Source organism: Neoarius graeffei, chromosome 8, assembly GCF_027579695.1.
Source record: "Neoarius graeffei isolate fNeoGra1 chromosome 8, fNeoGra1.pri, whole genome shotgun sequence".
Lineage (NCBI taxonomy): Eukaryota > Metazoa > Chordata > Actinopteri > Siluriformes > Ariidae > Neoarius > Neoarius graeffei.
In genome coordinates this window covers 70,390,636-70,408,775 of record NC_083576.1, presented here as the reverse complement: position 1 = coordinate 70,408,775, position 18,140 = coordinate 70,390,636, and the positions used below count along the sequence as shown (strand labels likewise).

Below are 18,140 nucleotides of genomic sequence, written 5' to 3'. Positions count from 1 at the left end.
TAGAGATAATGAGAATGAGATGAGACTAACCATCCTCATGTCCTCCTTCACCACATCCATCAATTTCATCTTTGCTCTTCCTCTTTTCCTTCTACCTGGCAACTCCATCTCCAGCAATCTTTTCCCCATATATCCTGGATCTCTCCTCTGTACATGTCCAAACCATTTCAATCTCACCTCTCTCACTTTGTCTCCAAGCCGTCCTACATGTGCTGTCCCTCTAATATTCTCGTTTTTAATCCTGTCCAACTTTGTCACTCCCATTGAGAATCTCAGCATCTTCAGCTCTGCCTCCTCCAGTTCAGCCTCCTGTCTTTTTGTCAGTGCCGCTGTCTCCAAGCCATACAACATAGCTGGTCTTACTACTGGCTTGTACACTTTCCCTTTCACTCTTGCTGGCAACCTTCTGTCACAAATCACTCCTGACTCTCTCTTCCATCCAGTCCAACCTTCTTCACTCTCTTCTTTACTTCTGTTCCACACTCGCCATTACTTTGTACAGTTGACCCCAGATATTTGAACTCATCTGCTTTGACCACCTCTATTCCTTGCAGCTGTATCATTCCACTCTCCTCACCCTCATTCACGCACACGTACTGTCTTTTTCCTTCTGACTTTCATTCCCCTTCTCCCTAGTGCATATCTCCATGTCTCTTAGTGTTCTTCCACTTGCTTTCTGTCTTTACTACAGATCAATTGGACTGTGTTATAATTGCTATTATTTTATCCACATTCACTGGATATGAGCAATCGCACACTCTGATTGGATATCTACTACTAGGCTATCAGCTCATATACCATGAGTAGAAAAAAACAAAATGGCGGCGTGTCACTGAACCAACCGAGGACGAAATAAAGACTCTACTTGAAAACAAAACCCCAAGAAATACAAAAAAAGCAACAAAATATGGAATAAAAGTATTTGATGGTAAGAACGTATCTATATTTTTTTTATTTCTCAAGAATTATTATTATTATTATTATTATAGCATTTTTCACAAATTGCTACTGTCATTTCGCCAGTTTGTTTACATTCTAAAAGTAGAGTCTTTCGGCTGGGTAGGAATTGTAGTACTCCAAAGTGAGCCACTCCTATTTTCAATTGACTGTCATTTCAGGTCTCTGTGGGTTGTCTAGTGCCCTGTGGTTACATACCACGGGATGGTCCTCCATATGTTTATCCCAACCGTGCTTTGAATACATTAATATTTGACACTGTAACAACTGTCTCAGGCAGGTTGTTCCACCAACAGACCACTCGGTTGCTGAAGAAATACAGTCTTTTGTTGCTCTTGACAGTGTTCTTTTTCAGTTGTAGACTATGCCCTCTTGTCTTGATTCCTGTTATGCATGCCTTTGTATCGTATTTTTCATGTAAATATTTGTAGGTGTTTATCATATCGCCTCATAGTCTGCGGTACACTAATGTAGGTAGCTTAAGAGCTTTCAGTCTGTCCTCATATGGAAGATCCTTCAGTCCAGGTACTCGTTTTGTGGCACATCCCTGAACATGCTCAATCTGTTCCGCCAATTTAAATCCATCCATTCATTATCTGTAGCCGCAGCTGGAGCCTATCCCAGCTGACTATGGGTGAGATGCAGGGTACACCCTGGACAAGTCACCAGGTCATCGCAAGGCTGACACAGAGATGACCATTCACATTCACACCTACAGTCAATTTAGAGCCACCAATTAACCTAACCTGCATGTCTTTGGACTGTGGGGGAAAGTGGAGCACCCGGAGGAAACACACGCGGACACGGGGAGAACATGCAAACTCCACACAGAAAGGCCCTCGCCGGCCACTGGGCTTGAACCCATGACCTTCTTGCTGTGAGGCAACAGTGCTAACCACTACACCACCATGCCACCCATGCCAATTTAAATAATAAGTGGAAATGGTTTGTTGAATGTTTCATATAAAGTTTTAATTTATCAAATTTGCAAAAAATAAAAATAGAAATGCTCTGTTTCTCAAAATCCAGTGAATGTGGATATAAAAAAACAGCTATTCCACACTATTTTGTTGTACATGGTTTATAGCCGATGAGGTGCATATCAGCTCATCCATCCATCCATTATCTGTAGCCGCTTATCCTGTCCTACAGGGCTGCAGGCAAGCTGGAGCCTCTCCCAGCTGACTATGGGCAAGAGGCGGGGTACACCCTGAACAAGTCGCCAGTTCATCGCAGGGCTGACACAGAGACAACCATTCACACCTACGGTCAATTTAGAGCCACCAATTAGCCTAACCTGCATGCCTTTGGACTGTGGGGGAAACAGGAGCACCCGGAGGAAACCCACGCGGACACGGGGAGAACATGCAAACTCCACACAGAAAGGCCCTTGTCGGCCGCTGGGCTCTAACCCAGCACCTTCTTGCTGTGAGGCAACAGTGCTAACCACTACACCACCATGCTGCCCCTGTCAATTTAAATAATAAGTGGAAATAGTTTTGTCAGATGGCAGCACGGTGGTGTAGTGGTTAGCGCTGTCGCCTCACAGCAAGAAGGTCCTGGGTTCGAGCCCAGCAGCCAACAAAGGCCTTTCTGTGTGGAGTTTGCATGCTATCCCCATGTCCGCATGGGTTTCCTCCGGGTGCTCCAGTTTCCCCCACAGTCCAAAGGCATGCAAGTTAGGCTAAATGGTGGCTCTAAATTGACCGTAGGTGTGAATGTGAGTGTGAATGGTTGTTTGTCTGTATGTCAGCCCTGTGATGACCTGGCGACTTGTCCAGGGTGTACCCCGCCTCTCGCCCATAGTCAGCTGGGATAGGCTCCAGCTTGCCTGCGACCCTGTAGAAGAGGATAAGTGGCTACAGATAATGGATGGATGCAAGGGTTTTGTCGGATGCTTAGTATAAAGTTTTTATTTATCTCATCTCATCTCATTATCTCTAGCCGCTTTATCCTGTTCTACAGGGTCGCAGGCAAGCTGGAGCCTATCCCAGCTGACTACGGGCGAAAGGCGGGGTACACCCTGGACAAGTCGCCAGGTCATCACAGGGCTGACACATATACTCTGTCCACACTAGAGATTTTGTACCGATACGATACTACTTTCGTACTGCAACACCTGTCCACACTAGCAACTATACCGGTACTGTAGCGATATAACTGTATCGGTACGAAACCCACAAATGTATGGGTTTCGTACCGGTACAGTATCGGTACTGTAGCGCTTCGCTGTAGTGTGGACAGATGAAGCAGTTCTGTATCGATACAAATATAATGCGCATGTGCAGTGAACCATTCCTACTTCTTCCGGGTTATTCATACAATACAATACGCACATGCTTTCCAGCTGTAAATAAAATGTCAAAATGGCTCAAAACGACCGTGGAGCTACATGGAGCAAAGACGAAGTTATGTGTTTGTTGGAGCTTTGGGGAGACAAGCGATGCCAGGAACAGTTAGTGAAGAACGGAGATTCGTTTTCTTTGTTTCTTTCTCAACTGCCGCGTGCGTTTTATACGATTTGACTGAATAAATGACCACCAGAAATACAGACTGTACATTGACAACAAAAAGCGCACACACGTTGTTTTATCCGCCATATTCTCGGAAGGAAGTTACTCGGTAACCACGGAAACATTTCGCGCATGCGCATTTCAACTACCGTGAAAGAAAACCGCAAACATTTCTCTCTAGTGTGGACAGATGCACTAAACTGTACCGGTATACTTTGTATCGATACAGTTATACCACTATCGTACCGGTATATATGTGAACACAGCTTTCGACACAGACAACCATTCACACTCACATTCACACCTACGGTCAATTTAGAGTCACCAGTTAACCTAACCTGCATGTCTTTGGACTGTGGGGGAAACCGGAGCACCCAGAGGAAACCCACGTGGACACGGGGAGAACATGCAAACTCCGCACAGAAAGGCCCTCGCCGGCCACGGGGCTCGAACCCGGACCTTCTTGCTGTGAGGCGACAGCGCTAACCACTACACCACCGTGCCGCCCATTTTTATTTATCGAATTTGCAAAAAAATTAAAATAAAAATGCTCTGTTCCTCAAAATCCAGTGAATGTGGATATCATAAAACAGCTATTCCACGCAATTTTGTTGTACACGGTTTACAGCTCATCTCATTATCTCTAGCCGCTTTATCCTGTTCTACAGGGTTGCAGGCAAGCTGGAGCCTATCCCAGCTGACTACGGGCAAAGGCGGGGTACACCCTGGACAAGTCGCCAGGTCATCACAGGGCTGACACATAGACACAGACAACCATTCACACTCACATTCACACCTACGGTCAATTTAGAGTCACCAGTTAACCTAACCTGCATGTCTTTGGCGGAAACCGGAGGAAACCCACGCGGACAACATGCAAACTCTGCACAGAAAGGCCCTCGCCGGCCACAGGGCTCGAACCCGGACCTTCTTCCTGTGAGGCGACAGCGCTAACCACTACACCACCAGTCATGGAATAACTGTCCAGTAAAAAAACTACTAGAAAGAAGAAAATCAAAAGAAAGAAGAACTTGAATACGTGGCAGCACGGTGGTGTAGTGGTTAGCGCTGTCGCCTCACAGCAAGAAGGTTCCAGGTTCGAGCCCCGGGGCCGGCGAGGGCCTTTCTGTGTGGAGTTTGCATGTTCTCCCCGTGTCTGCGTGGGTTTCCTCCGGGTGCTCCGGTTTCCCCCACAGTCCAAAGACATGCAGGTTAGGTTAACTGGTGACTTTAAATTGACCGTAGGTGTGAATGTGAGTGTGAATGGTTGTCTGTGTCTATGTGTCAGCCCTGTGATGACCTGGCGACTTGTCCAGGGTGTACCCCGCCTTTCGCCCGTGGTCAGCTGGGATAGGCTCCAGCTTGCCTGCGACCCTGTAGAACAGGATAAAGCGGCTAGAGATAATGAGATGAGATGAGATGAACTTGAATACGCATGGTGCTTCGTTCACAAGCTGACCTCTGGTCTGTGAATGTAACTGTAGTTTTGCACATTATGGCGCTAACCGTATTAAACTACATCTCCCAAAATGCATCGCGGCCCTGTGTGCGCAAACAGAGTGCGCGGTGAACGGGTACTGTGTTCCCTCCTCCTCATTTTAATATAAGATGGTAGTAAGACGCTGCTGCCTTAAGAAATAGTTAGACTAGACTAAATAACAAAACCGACGTTTAAAACCAGAGCAGAGCCGGATAGGATAGTAAAGAAACTCCGGTTGGTTTGAGGAAACAAAAAGGACATTTCCGGCCTGATATTTGTATAAATATCTCCGGAGAGGAATCCCGGCTTAAGTGAGTATCCAAAAACTAGGCTCTGTACTGCTAAATGTTCTCCGCACGGTTGTGTTGAAAATGTTGTGTTTTCCGAAGACTTGTACTGGTTTTTATATACGACACACTAAGTGGTAGTACCTCAGAGCCTAAGTGGGAGTAGAGGGGAAAAGTCAAAGGTTGACACCGGGCGTCCCTTTGGCCAGAGCCGGTGTGAGCAGTGGGAGAGGCGCAGGCTTCGGGCCGGTGTAGGCCGCAGTCTCTAACACACTCAACCGCTCATAAACAGACATGTATTTAGGAAAAACTGTGATTCCTAAATTGCCAGATAGATTGAAATGCCCTAGAGGAGGCTTGGATTTATCCCTGAGAATGTTTAGAATTGAAAGTGGAGGTTTGTGTGCTGTGTTTTTGTCGCCTCTCGTCACTCCGAGCTCTGTCCCAGCTGTGAGGACGCACCTGACCGCCCTGTCACTCTCAAATCCCTTACCGCCCAAACCATGAAAAGTGAGTTACAGAGATGACTTTTTATATAATATATATATAAAACACTAGATTTTAGACAGCTAAGGTTCATTCTTAAAATACCAAAAATTAGTTGTTATAAAATCAAGAGTTTTGGGTTGTCTTTTAAAATAATTGCTAACTGGGAATAATCTCATCTCATCATCTCTAGCCGCTTTATGCTGTTCTACAGGGTCGCAGGCAAGCTGGAGCCTATCCCAGCTGACCACGGGCGAAAGGCGGGGTACACCCTGGACAAGTCGCCAGGTCATCACAGGGCTGACACATAGACACAGACAACCATTCACATTCACACCTACGGTCAATTTAGAGTCACCAGTTAACCTAACCTGCATGTCTTTGGACTGTGGGGGAAACCGGAGCACCCGGAGGAAACCCACGCGGACACGGGGAGAACATGCAAACTCCACACAGAAAGGCCCTCGCTGGCCACGGGGCTCGAACCCGGACCTTCTTGCTGTGAGGCGACAGCGCTAACCACTACACCACCGTGCCACCCATTTTTATTTATCGAATTTGCAAAAAAATTAAATAAAAATGCTCTGTTTCTCAAAATCCAGTGAATGTGGATATCATAAAACAGCTATTCCACGCAATTTTGTTGTACACGGTTTACAGATCATCTCATTATCTCTAGCCGCTTTATCCTGTTCTACAGGGTCGCAGGCAAGCTGGAGCCTATCCCAGCTGACTACGGGCGAAAGGCGGGGTACACCCTGGACAAGTCGCCAGGTCATCACAGGGCTGACACATAGACACGGACAACCATTCACACTCACATTCACACCTACGGTCAATTTAGAGTCACCAGTTAACCTAACCTGCATGTCTTTGGACTGTGGAGGAAACCCACGCGGACACGGGGAGAACATGCAAACTCTGCACAGAAAGGCCCTCGCCGGCCCCGGGGCTCGAACCCAGGACCTTCTTGCTGTGAGGCGACAGCGCTAACCACTACACCACCGTGCCGCCCACTGGGAATATTATTAGTGTAGTATGATGTATAAAGGATAAGCATTCAAGAGCATGCTGTTATAGGAAAGTAATCAACAACAGGATGGTACAATCCAGCACTGACACCAAGCAGCCAGCATTCCTGTTCTCACCCAAAAGAGAAGAAGGAAGAAGAAACCTTTATTTGTCACATGCACACTTCAAGCACGGTGAGATACATCCTCTGCATTTAACCCATCTGAAGCAGTGAACACGTATACGCACACACCCAGAGCAGTGGGCAGCCACACTACAGCGCCCGGGGAGCAGTCAGGGGTTAAGTACCTTGCTCAAGAGCACTTCAGTCCAAGGCCGCCCCATCTTAAAGTGCGTATCACGGGTAAATTCAGAAGCAAGATCAATGTAATTCTCCTATTTTATATTAAACTTGGGTCAAATATCGGTCACGTTTTGTGCAAATTTTTTTTACCTTGCGCAATGCCAGAAAAATTCAGTTGAAATCAAGCCATTTGAGGCGAATTCGTCCGCCTCTGAAAAAACTTGGCATTTGGATTTTCCGGGAAACGTTGATTTTCGTGACGTCACGTGCAGGACGCCTCCTTCTGAATCCTACATTAGCGCTGGTTTGTTTGAGAAAACGATCTGGTGGTTTTCTGCAAATTTCTTCAACGTTATCACGTAATTATTAAAATGGTTAACAGATGTATCGTAGGAGGGTGTAGCAACACCAATCTTGATGGGATTAGTACTCATCGTTTCCCAAAAGACTGGACAATGAGAGAGAAATGGGAGCGCTTCGTGCAAGGCACCCGGAAGCCGAGGCCCAAGCAGAGCCGAGAAAAAGACCAAGAAAATCGGCAATTCACAAGTTGACTGTTGCCAGAGTAAGAAATAATTCTGACATCTCATTATGTTCTTTATCCAAAGGTGACGTAACATTGCGCTCAGGTGACAATTCCATATTTCAATGCAAAATCGCTAGCTGCTAAACTTGGTCTACACAGGCTGTGCACTGAAACCGTGCAAGCTCGCGCAGCCTGCTGGCGCTTCCGCAGGTGACGTCACGAATCTGGCTCCAGACTCCCTTGGGATTTTTCCAGATGCGTTTTATTTTTTATTTTTTCTGCTATAGACAGATGGCCTTGTGCAAAATTACCCTTCTGGATGAGTGTTTAAAGGGACATACTTTCATATTAAAAAAAAATTGTTCCAGAATATGCACTTTAACCTAACTGCATGTCTTTGAACTGTGGGGGGAAACCGGAGCACCTGGAGGAAACCCACGCAGACACGGGGAGAACATGCCAGCTCCACACAGAAAGGCCCCCGCTGGGCTCGAACCCAGAACCTTCTTGCTGTGAGGCGACAGTGCTAGCCACTACACCACCGTGCTGCCCCAAAAGTGGAGTATTTTCCACACAAAACAGCAGGTTTGCCAGCATTTACACATTTTTAAATGTCACTAAACAATGACACCACCATGGTTCTAAGTTCCATTTAATGTTATGCATGACAAGTTTGTGTCATCTCTTTGATACAAACAGTAGTTCCTTCACCAAGCTTCTCTTTTTCATTTCTCTTGAAGTTAATAAATCATTTTGCAAGACAGTTTACCATCTGCTGTGGTACTGGCAAACCACAAGTCCTAAATCGTCTCAAAGTGCTGACACTGGTGACTCCTTCCATAAATGCCAAATAAACACATCCTAACAGAAAAACTGCTGTTGGAAATGAATCAACACCTTCTGAAAACACATTATAAATTTTCACTTGATTTTACCGCATGCCATATTTATAATTTTTTCGACCGATACAAATACTTATGATATAGACAGCGTCACAATAACTGCATGATTTTTCTATGAACTACAGTGTGTTAGAGCTGGACTTGAAAGCAAATTCTGTCTTGTGTTCAGTGCAAGATCCGTGTCGTCTCAATCAGAAAATGTGCCACCTCTATCGTGATACCTTTTCAGCTCTTGAGGCCATTGATAAGCATCTCCTTAATGTCTGTGATTATATAATTTTGTGAGCTCAGTCAGGTTTTATCTGACCTTTTAGACTCCCTTCAAAATCCTGATTATGTCCTTTTCAGGTAAATACAGAGGTGATCATAGGAAATCACGCACGCTGATTGGTCGAGAGATTTATGGCGTATTCACACCTATGTTGTTTGGTCCGGACCAAACGAACCAAATTTCCCTTGGTCCGGACCTTTTGGGTTGGTCTGAATACAAGCCACCGAACTCTGGTCCGGACCAAACAAGCGGACCGAGACCGAGCTGCAAGGTCGGACTCGGTCCGGACCAAAGGAACCCTGGTGCGGATCTTTTGGAGGTGTGAAAGCAGACCGGACCTAATCCGACAGTTTTGCTTTTTTGTACCTCGGGAGCTTCCGTCGTTTGTCGAGCATTATGGGAAACAGAGTCTTGACACTCCACCGCAAAGTGCAAACACTGTTTCGGTTGTCAAGGGAACCTTACAACAGTCGTTCAGTCATTCAGACCAGTGGTAGGCTAGACTACAGAGTACAAAAAATGAGTAGGGGGCAAACGTGGGCCAAGGAAGAAACGCGTACCCTTGTGGATATATGGGCAGATGTCCACATATCTGAGCTTTTGGAGAGAACGCACAAAAATGCCGACGTGTTTGCTGTATTCAGTGAGAAAATGAAGGAGAAGGGGTTCACGCGCTCCCCAAAACAATGTCGGCTAAAAGCGAAGAAACTCCGTCAGACCTACATTAAAATCAGGGACATTCTTTCAAAAAGTGGTGGTACTAGCGACGCAAAAATGAAATTCATCTATTGCGTGAAGAGCCAGAACTGTCACAACATGATGTGCGCTCATCAGCGCATCCTCCGTAGCCGCCTTGCCCTTTGTCGTCGTCATTGATAAATTACTTGTACAACAGCATAGTAATCGCACAATTGTGAAAACAGTAAAAACTGGAAAAAACATATAGCTTTGATGACATTAAAAAGAATAACAGCACGGAAAGCCTCCATGACTACTTTTGAACTTAACGCTTTGTGCGCGTGTCGTCTCTGACCAATAGCTGAACGACCTCAGGGCGCGTGGCTTTGTTGACAGATTTTGGTCCGCTTACTAAAATGTACAGTGTGAAAGCGAACCGCGCCAAAATGAAAAAATAAAAAAAAACATTTGGTTCGGACCAAAGCAAGTGAACTATCGAACTATCCTGGTCTGAATACACCCTTAGAGTATCTCGAGCGACTCGCCAAAATGGCGGCCAATCACTTCATCACCGTAAGTGAGGACGAATTAGAAATTATGAAAGAAAATGCTGTTCTTAAAAGCACTAAAGAAGCTATGAAGTTTGGTTTAAAACTATTCAAAGGTAAGGTGGAATTGGGATTTGTTTTATCTATTTCAAAACAAAGTATTTTACATGACTTGGCATAGATAAGTGACATGTCCGCGCCACACCTTTGTTACACTTGCATGCTGCTTTTGAAGATTGAAATAAATGATATTAAAAAATGATTTTTAAAAAACAATCACCGGTGTATTTATATTAAAACAATTATCCACCTCAGACTCGGTGAATAACAATGAATAATCTCGACTTCGTCTTGGTTATTATTTACTGATTATCATTTCGCCTAAGGTGAGTAATTGCTTGTCGGTTGTTAGGAATGGGTTTCCCCCCCATAGCTCCTTCTGCTAATGTTCCTCCAAAATATGAAGGAAATGCTCCAACTGAGCTTTGATCTCTTGTTGTAATATATTCTATTTAAGGAATAAATCACGACCGGGTGTGTTACTGAAACCTAGTCAAATCAATGACCGGGTGGTGTGATGCGGCCTGATGGGAATGGTTTATACTTTTTATAGTTGGATCTAATTTTGTGGAGTTTCTCTTATCACTCGTTATAGCAGGTGTAAAGTGCCTTTCTCTCACTAGCTTTGATTTTTCTTTCTCCTGAAGTTGATACAGAAAAACAGCAACAACAAAAAAACAGCCCGTCATGTTAGAGAGATGGTAAAGTACACTGACCTCTATCCTGAAGACTTTCCTTTTCCTGTGTGATTAAGGCCATGTACACACGTAGCCGGGTATTTTTAAAACCGAACATTTCCCCCCCCCTCTGTTTATAAAAATGTTTTATCCACACCACCTCGTCTTCGAAAAAAATCCCTTCCACACATAACCGAACATCTGCGTTTTCAATCACATTCATAAGCATTCCAAACCTGTAGATGGTTATTTCCCCAAATCCTACCCCCTAATCACATCGCCTGTGCTCTTGGAGCAGTAGTTGGGCTTCTAAAATTAAGCACCTGCACAATAATTAACGCTTTCAAGGCACTCCTCCGATCCATTACTCTTTAGCTAGCCGCACACTACACCGATTTTCAGCGTACCGAGCCAACTGAAGTCGCGAGTCAGGTGTAAAGACTAGTTTTCGATGGTACCGACTCATCTCACAGCCGATTCGAAAAACTAATCGGGAGCCAGACTGATCGGCGAGAGTCGCTAGCAATAGCCAATCATATCTTTCGCATATAACACGTGACATCATTAAACACAATTTCTAGCGCGAGAAATACGTGTTGGTAGCACCTAATGCAGGTATATACTGTAATTCCATAGACTGACGCTTTATCCATAGACACAGTGGGCTGGAAAGCCACTCTGCTCAAGTTGTGTGGCTGAATTCCAAATCGCTTTAACTCCCCTATATAAGTGCACTATTTAAGGTTGGAAATAATAGCTCATGCAGCCTAGATAGTGCGCTACATATTCCATGTTGTCATTTGTAATTCAGCCTGTAGCATCTTCAAGTGTTGGATTTAACAGTAACTATATCCAATAGCCAATCACAAAGCTATTAAGTTGTCACGTGTCGCTTCAATCGCGACTGCACTCGTCAACAGTCGGGGGATATGTGCGTGCCCTGTCGGGAGTCGGCTCTGAAATGGGTCGGTTCGGTACCGCGTGGATCGCCGTAGTGTGCGGCTAGCTTAAGTCCATGCTTAATATGGCCTCTGCAGTAAACAAAGGTTGCACGTTTGACGTCAGGGCAGATTTGTTGTCATTTTTTTGGCTCAGATTGTGACGTTCTAAAACGCAAAACTCCGGTTATCTCTGTCCACACGAAAAGGCATACACGGAGTTTTCAAAAATCTTCACTTTGCCCGGAGTTTTTTTTAAATATTCGTTTTTGATGTGTTTTCATGTGGATGACAGGCCAAAACGTAGAAAAATATCTTCGATTTAGCAGATACCCGGCTACGTGTGGACGGGGTCTAAGAATGAAGAGCTTTCTGATTACATAAACGTAGGAGAGTTTTCTCTACCGCCTGTTACCGAGACACATGAACGCAGAGCTTCCTGTGCTTCATGTCATGTTATGAAGCACACCTCCATCACTCCACTGATGTTTCTCATAACTTGCTCAGAATTAATCGACTCAGTTACTAAGAGGATTTCGGTATAAAATCAGTATTGAAGCTTTCATATTTGTACTGTATAAAAAAAATCACGACACCCTCGTCACTGTTTTATATTGAAAAAGCTTGTTGTATTAGTGATTAGACGTAACGATAACGATGAGATGATGTGGGAAATCAGATTCGGTGGCTCCCCTGTTTAGAAAGTACATTGTGTTTTGTGTAACTTCCACTGTGATCATGTTACTGTATGCCAGACCTGGGCATTTTCCGGCCCGCGGGCCGCATCCGGCCCTTTGGTTCATTCTGACCGGCCCGCGTAAGGTTAATTAGAAATTACAAAATAAACGTATTTTCTAATTTTACCTCATGCATGGACTGAATGTGCATTGCTTTTATTTTGAAGTTGTGTTCAACAAAAACGCAATGCACGCGACATGAACATGACATGAAATCCCACGAAACCTAATCCCGCGATAACTACTTCCGTAATTTGTCCAGACCAACCACAAACTTGTACGTCATCCTTCAAACGGTTCAGCCAATCACATAGTGTGACGTCACTAGCAAGCGCCCGAGCCGAGCTGTAGATCTGATACCTACACCGAATTGACACGGCATCATTATTATAATATGATGTATCTTGTTTGATATGTGGAGTAGAAAGACAATATTGTGATGTCTTTATTGTGTTTTGGGGTGAATGTGACTGAAAAAAAATGGTACAAACGTTCACATTTTGTTAACCATTGTTTTGGGAAATTTGATTGAATAAATGACTTTTTTTTTGTAAGGCAACCTCGTTTTTTCCATCCTCTTACCAGTCTTAGCAGCTTGTAAAAACAATGTTATTTACTGCTTTATATAAAGAAATACAATTAATATTATGCAGAATTTAGTTCAGCCTTTTGGTCCGGCCCGCCACAAAATTTTCTGTTTCTCATGTGGCCCCATGGAAAAAATAATTGCCCACCCCTGCTGTATACTGTCAGTTTACTTCACAGCTAGTGGTAACGAGTAATGATTTAAAGAAGTTCCAATTAAAAACAGTCTGTGTTTTCCTGCTCCAGCGCTCCTCACAAATCTCATCGTCTCTCCATACTCCTGCCTAAAATCTCCCCTCTTTGCATCTCCCGTTTCTTTCCAGCTTTGTTGCGTCTCGTTCTGGCGAGTTGCCGTGATCTCCCCTGTACCAGTGCAATAAGATGTCCCGTAGCCCTGAGCTGAAGGAAGACCCCATGGAGTGCCCTCTGTGTATGGAGCCTCTGGAGATCGATGACGTCAACTTCTTCCCGTGTACCTGCGGCTACCAGATCTGCCGTTTCTGCTGGCATCGCATCCGGACAGACGAGAACGGCCTCTGTCCAGCCTGCAGGAAGGTACAGCGCTACTGCTGCTGGATGATATTTAGGGACTTGCTTTCTTTCAGAAAGCTCTCATTTCATTATTTGGAGATGGATAAATGAGTGGTGTTTGTCCAGACTCAGCTTGAGCTGATCGCTGATAAATTCCATCTATACCGATGTTCAGTAAGTTGGATGATGTAAGTGCCAGAAAAGCCAGATTTAGACTCAGCAGGTGATAAATCTCTCTACTCTGCCTGTCTGTCTCTACTTCCTATATGAGTTTGAGTCAGAGTTCCCACTCAACACAGCGTTTAATGCGGCAGATGAAAATCGTTTGCGTCTCTCATGTGGTAACCATAGCGACAACAATGCTAAGCCTTATGGTCAAGTCTGACCACCACAAAGACGGCCATTTTGGCAGCGCTCCCAGGAAGTTATTTCCAGACATACAAGACCAGAATCCTGTTTACTCAAGGCTCATAACCCTGTAACAGATCAGATGTATAACGTTTCCAAACATAATGTACCGTAATGTCGAGTACAACATAGAAATCCTATACAAAACACATTTTTGCATTCTGCCCATGCACTTTTCTCCCTAACAAATTTGACAATGCCAGCCATATTTACGCCTGTTTCTATGGTAACATGATGATCAGCCCTCAGAGAGTGGGCCAAATCCCAAATGGCTTCCTGCTCTCTAGATACATGCACTTTATGGGACAATTATATTTGTAAGCAATGTAATTACTTCTAAACACCACGTAGTGCATAATGTCCAATAGGAAGCCATTTAAAATTTTATGTTAATTCATTTCCATTGCACTTCACAAATGGTCTTCTCAGTCAGGGTGTAAGCTGAAGCAAAAATGATATTAGTTTTGTATAAGTGGAGGTCCAAAGCACATTGAACAAGCTCTGTGCCCACCCTTGTCTCCAGTAATACTATTGTTAATCACTGAATGCGAGAGTGTGCATTTGGAGGAAGAAATATTTCCCTAGACCAGTGTCCTTTCCTGTGGCTAATGGTTTTCATCTTCATACGCTACTGAATAGAACATTATGCTGCGATTTTGTTTTATGAGGCTATTTGCGGGGTTTCATAGTATGAAAGCGTACAACAGTGTCTAATCGATCATCTTGTGTGCGCTCTAGCCGTACCCGGAGGATCCGGCTGTGTACAAGCCCCTCTCACAGGAGGAGATCCAGAGGATAAAGAACGAGAAGAAGCAGAAGCAGAACGAGAAGAAGCAGAAAGTGACGGAGAACCGGAAGCACCTGGCCAGCGTGCGTGTGGTACAGCGGAACCTCGTGTTCGTGGTGGGTCTCTCACAGAGGCTCGCGGACCCTGAGGTAAGCGGAGATTTATGATCCGAAGAGTTTCTGATGGCACAGCAGCTATTGTTAGTAATGCATCTCGGGCATTGTCTAATGTCATCCCCTGCTTATTTCAGGTTTGTAACAAGTAAACGTGAATGAGGTGGCTTTAATTGCAGATATTTTAAGAGATATGGTTGTTACTGACTGTTATTGCTATTAATCATGCAGTGTGCTCACCTTTTTTCACCTTTGGGATACACCCTTAGTACAGCATAAAATATTGTGACACTTTACTGGTTGGAAATGAACATGAATCTTTTAACATTTAGCCTAATATTTTATTTAGAGGTCATTACTCGAGTCTTCTGCTCTTATTTCATGACCTTTTTTATCATCCAGTGATTTTGCTGCCTACATGATCATGTCATGGACATGTCAGGGCAGGTGTATAATTGTCATTAGTAGTCATGACTGTTTTAGCTCCAAAGACATTTTTTTATGTCACCATTATCACTAATTACTGTGGCAGCCTATGTCTCATGCTACACATGAAACATTTCATTAAATACTTTATGCTGACTGGATCATCATTTAAAATTAATATGATGTAATGAATATTATAGCATCTGTTATGTCAGTTATCAGTGATAATGACTTGGCCCTGCTTAATCATTGTAGACTGACTGCATATTACATAATTATGTAAGAGTTACAGCTTACGATGCAGGGATCAAATAAAGTGTTTTATTATTAATGATGATGATTGATAATATCAGCTCATCAGCCATAGGGCGATGAGCTATTGCTATCATGTGGTGTCTGTCGTCTGTCCATCCACAATTCACAAAAATCGCTACTCCTCCCTGAGTTTTCGATGAATTTTGATTCTGACTGTTTTGCTTGGAAGATCTAATCAGTCTGCACAAAAGTTACTCCCTGGTTTTGTGATTTCTCATTAACGAGTTGCTAATTAGGCCGGTTAATGAACTTTGAGGAAAATCGCTAGTCCTCCCTGAGTTTTCAATGGATTTTGATTCTGATTGTTTTGTTTGGAAGATGTAATTGTTCTCATGAACAACATGGCTAATTATAAACGAGTCTTGTTTCTCATAGTACAGCAGTGTGAGCTACTGTGTCGCTGATGCTCTGGTGTTTACTTGGTTATGAAGGAAATACAGTTGGGGTCAGAAGTTTACATACACAGACATGAATGTCATGGCACTGTTGGGCAGAATTGGTAGAGTTCAGTTAAATTTGTGTGTTTCCTGGTACAGATCCAGCTTTTAAGCACGGTTCACATATTTTCAATAGGGAGGAGTTCAGGACTTGTTTTCAGTTGGCCTGTTTTGTCAGTTCCAAAACTAGCTTTGATGTGTGTTTGGTGTCATTCGTCCTGTTGAGACACCCAATTGTGTCAAAGTTTCTGGCGTTTTGAGGTTATGCTGAAGAATTCTGAGGTGGTCCTCCTTCAGTATTCTATCTACTTATAATACACCTGATGATAAGCAGGCAAAACAGCCCCCAGAGCATGATGCTACCACCACCATGCTTCTCAGTTGGTACAATGTTTGTTTCTACCTCTGGTCATTATGGCCAAACAACTCAATCTTTGTCTCATTGAACCATAAAACTTTACCTCATAAGGGTTTTTCTTTGTCCATGTGGTCAGCAGCAGACTTTAGTCGAGCTTGAAGGTGTTGATTTTGGCACATGGGCTTCTTTCTTGAATGGCAGCCTCTCAGTCCATGGCAATATAAAACTTGCTTGATTATAGACAGTGTTCCAGCAGCTTCCAGTTCATGGCAGGCCTGTGCCTTGGTGGTTTCTGGATTGTTTCTAACCATCCAAACTAATTTCCTCTCAGCTGAGGGCAGGGATGAGAATTTTCCGCCGATCGGCGGTTTTCCGACTTTTTCAGACCAAAATGATCGTTTTTGAGATCGATGTAAATCCGTTGAGGAATTTTCAGGGTGGGGTGGTATGATTAACGATCTGTAGTCACCTTATAACGCAGACATCCTAAGTCTCCCGGAACTTCCGGGAGTCTCCTGCATATTGATGGAAGCGAGCAAGAGCGTGCGCGTGCAACATTAAGGTCTGCATCACGCATCTTAGAATGTGCGCGCACGAGGTAGACTGTGTGCAGTGTTGCCAGGTACTGCTGACGTTTTCCAGCCCAAAGTATGTTCAAAACCCGCCAAAATGCACTTAAAACCGCCCAATGTGGCAACACTGCCTGTGTGCCTGTTCATGTAGCGCATGCCAGACAAAGAGCATCCTGATTGGATTACTCAGCAAAATAAGCCAATCAGCTTTCAGTGTGGGCGGGCTTTTATCCCTTTTCTCGAGGACCAAAGCTTTCAGTTGAGTCAGTGCAGCCTACAGGATCGTCATGGCAGAGAGAGGGTGTGTGCCCCAAAAAACCAAAGTACAAAACCCACTTCACCTCAGATTACACAAAAGAATATCCCTGTCTAATAAGGGTCAACAATAATGACAGTTTCGCGCGATGTACTGTTTGTAACAGTGATTTCACCATTGCCCATGGTGGCTTAAATGATTGTAAAGGACGTGAGGAGTGTCATTTCATGTGCATTATATTTAGGTCTACAACAGGCTGTCACGAAAAGACCAAACTTATTGAAGATTTCCGTAAAGTAACAATGTATGAATATACATCATATATATCACATGTATATCAAATACACGTCATATATTGTGTATCTTTTATAAATGAGGTTAGCTTATCTAATGTAGCATGTTGGGGAGAATCATAGTATCATATATCTATATTTCTGATAAAACTTTAGGTGTGATACCATGTATAACTCTCCTACTTATTGCTCATTTCATGGGGACGGGGGGAATTGCTGGCATGTGCCGCGCGGGAGCGTCTGCCCAAATTTTTTAGGCCGAGATGAACTTATAGTTTTCGATTTAAAAAAAATTTTCCAATATGTAATGCCAATTGTACATGCCTGTTCTTTAACTCAAAATCACCATCTCGATCTTCAAATTGACCATATGGTATATGTATTACATTACACAACATCCTGTCCAGATAAAACCTAGTTAGTACACACAACAGTTGAAAGGGAAGTGATGAGTGATGTTGAATGTTACCTGCTTAATAAGCAAGACCTCCTGCTACCATGATAACATCAGAAGAAACCTTAAGAGAATTATATGATAGAACTTTTTTCTGGTTTGCACTTCATTTTAAAGGATTAGAGTATTCAGAGACATGAATAGCTAAAATGCAGAAATATAATACTGTAGAGCTCGTTTATACTAAAAGGTACATTGATTTAAAAAAAAAAATCATCAAATGTGAATTG

General features: G+C 43.7%; 1 protein-coding gene across 5 annotated transcripts in view; it reads left to right on the top strand.

Annotated features, from left to right (window-relative positions):
- The first annotated feature begins 5,065 nt into the window (after positions 1–5,065).
- Positions 5,066–18,140, top strand: part of cnot4a (CCR4-NOT transcription complex, subunit 4a) — a 32,423-nt gene continuing 19,348 nt past the window's right edge. For 4 of the 5 annotated variants that reach the window (XM_060928145.1, XM_060928143.1, XM_060928147.1 and 1 more), the window contains exons 1-3: positions 5,066–5,261; positions 13,284–13,515; positions 14,638–14,835. In XM_060928145.1, the coding sequence (XP_060784128.1) occupies positions 13,342–13,515; positions 14,638–14,835 (372 nt within the window). In that variant the 5' untranslated portion in view covers positions 5,066–5,261; positions 13,284–13,341. The other variant, XM_060928144.1, reaches the window with a different exon arrangement.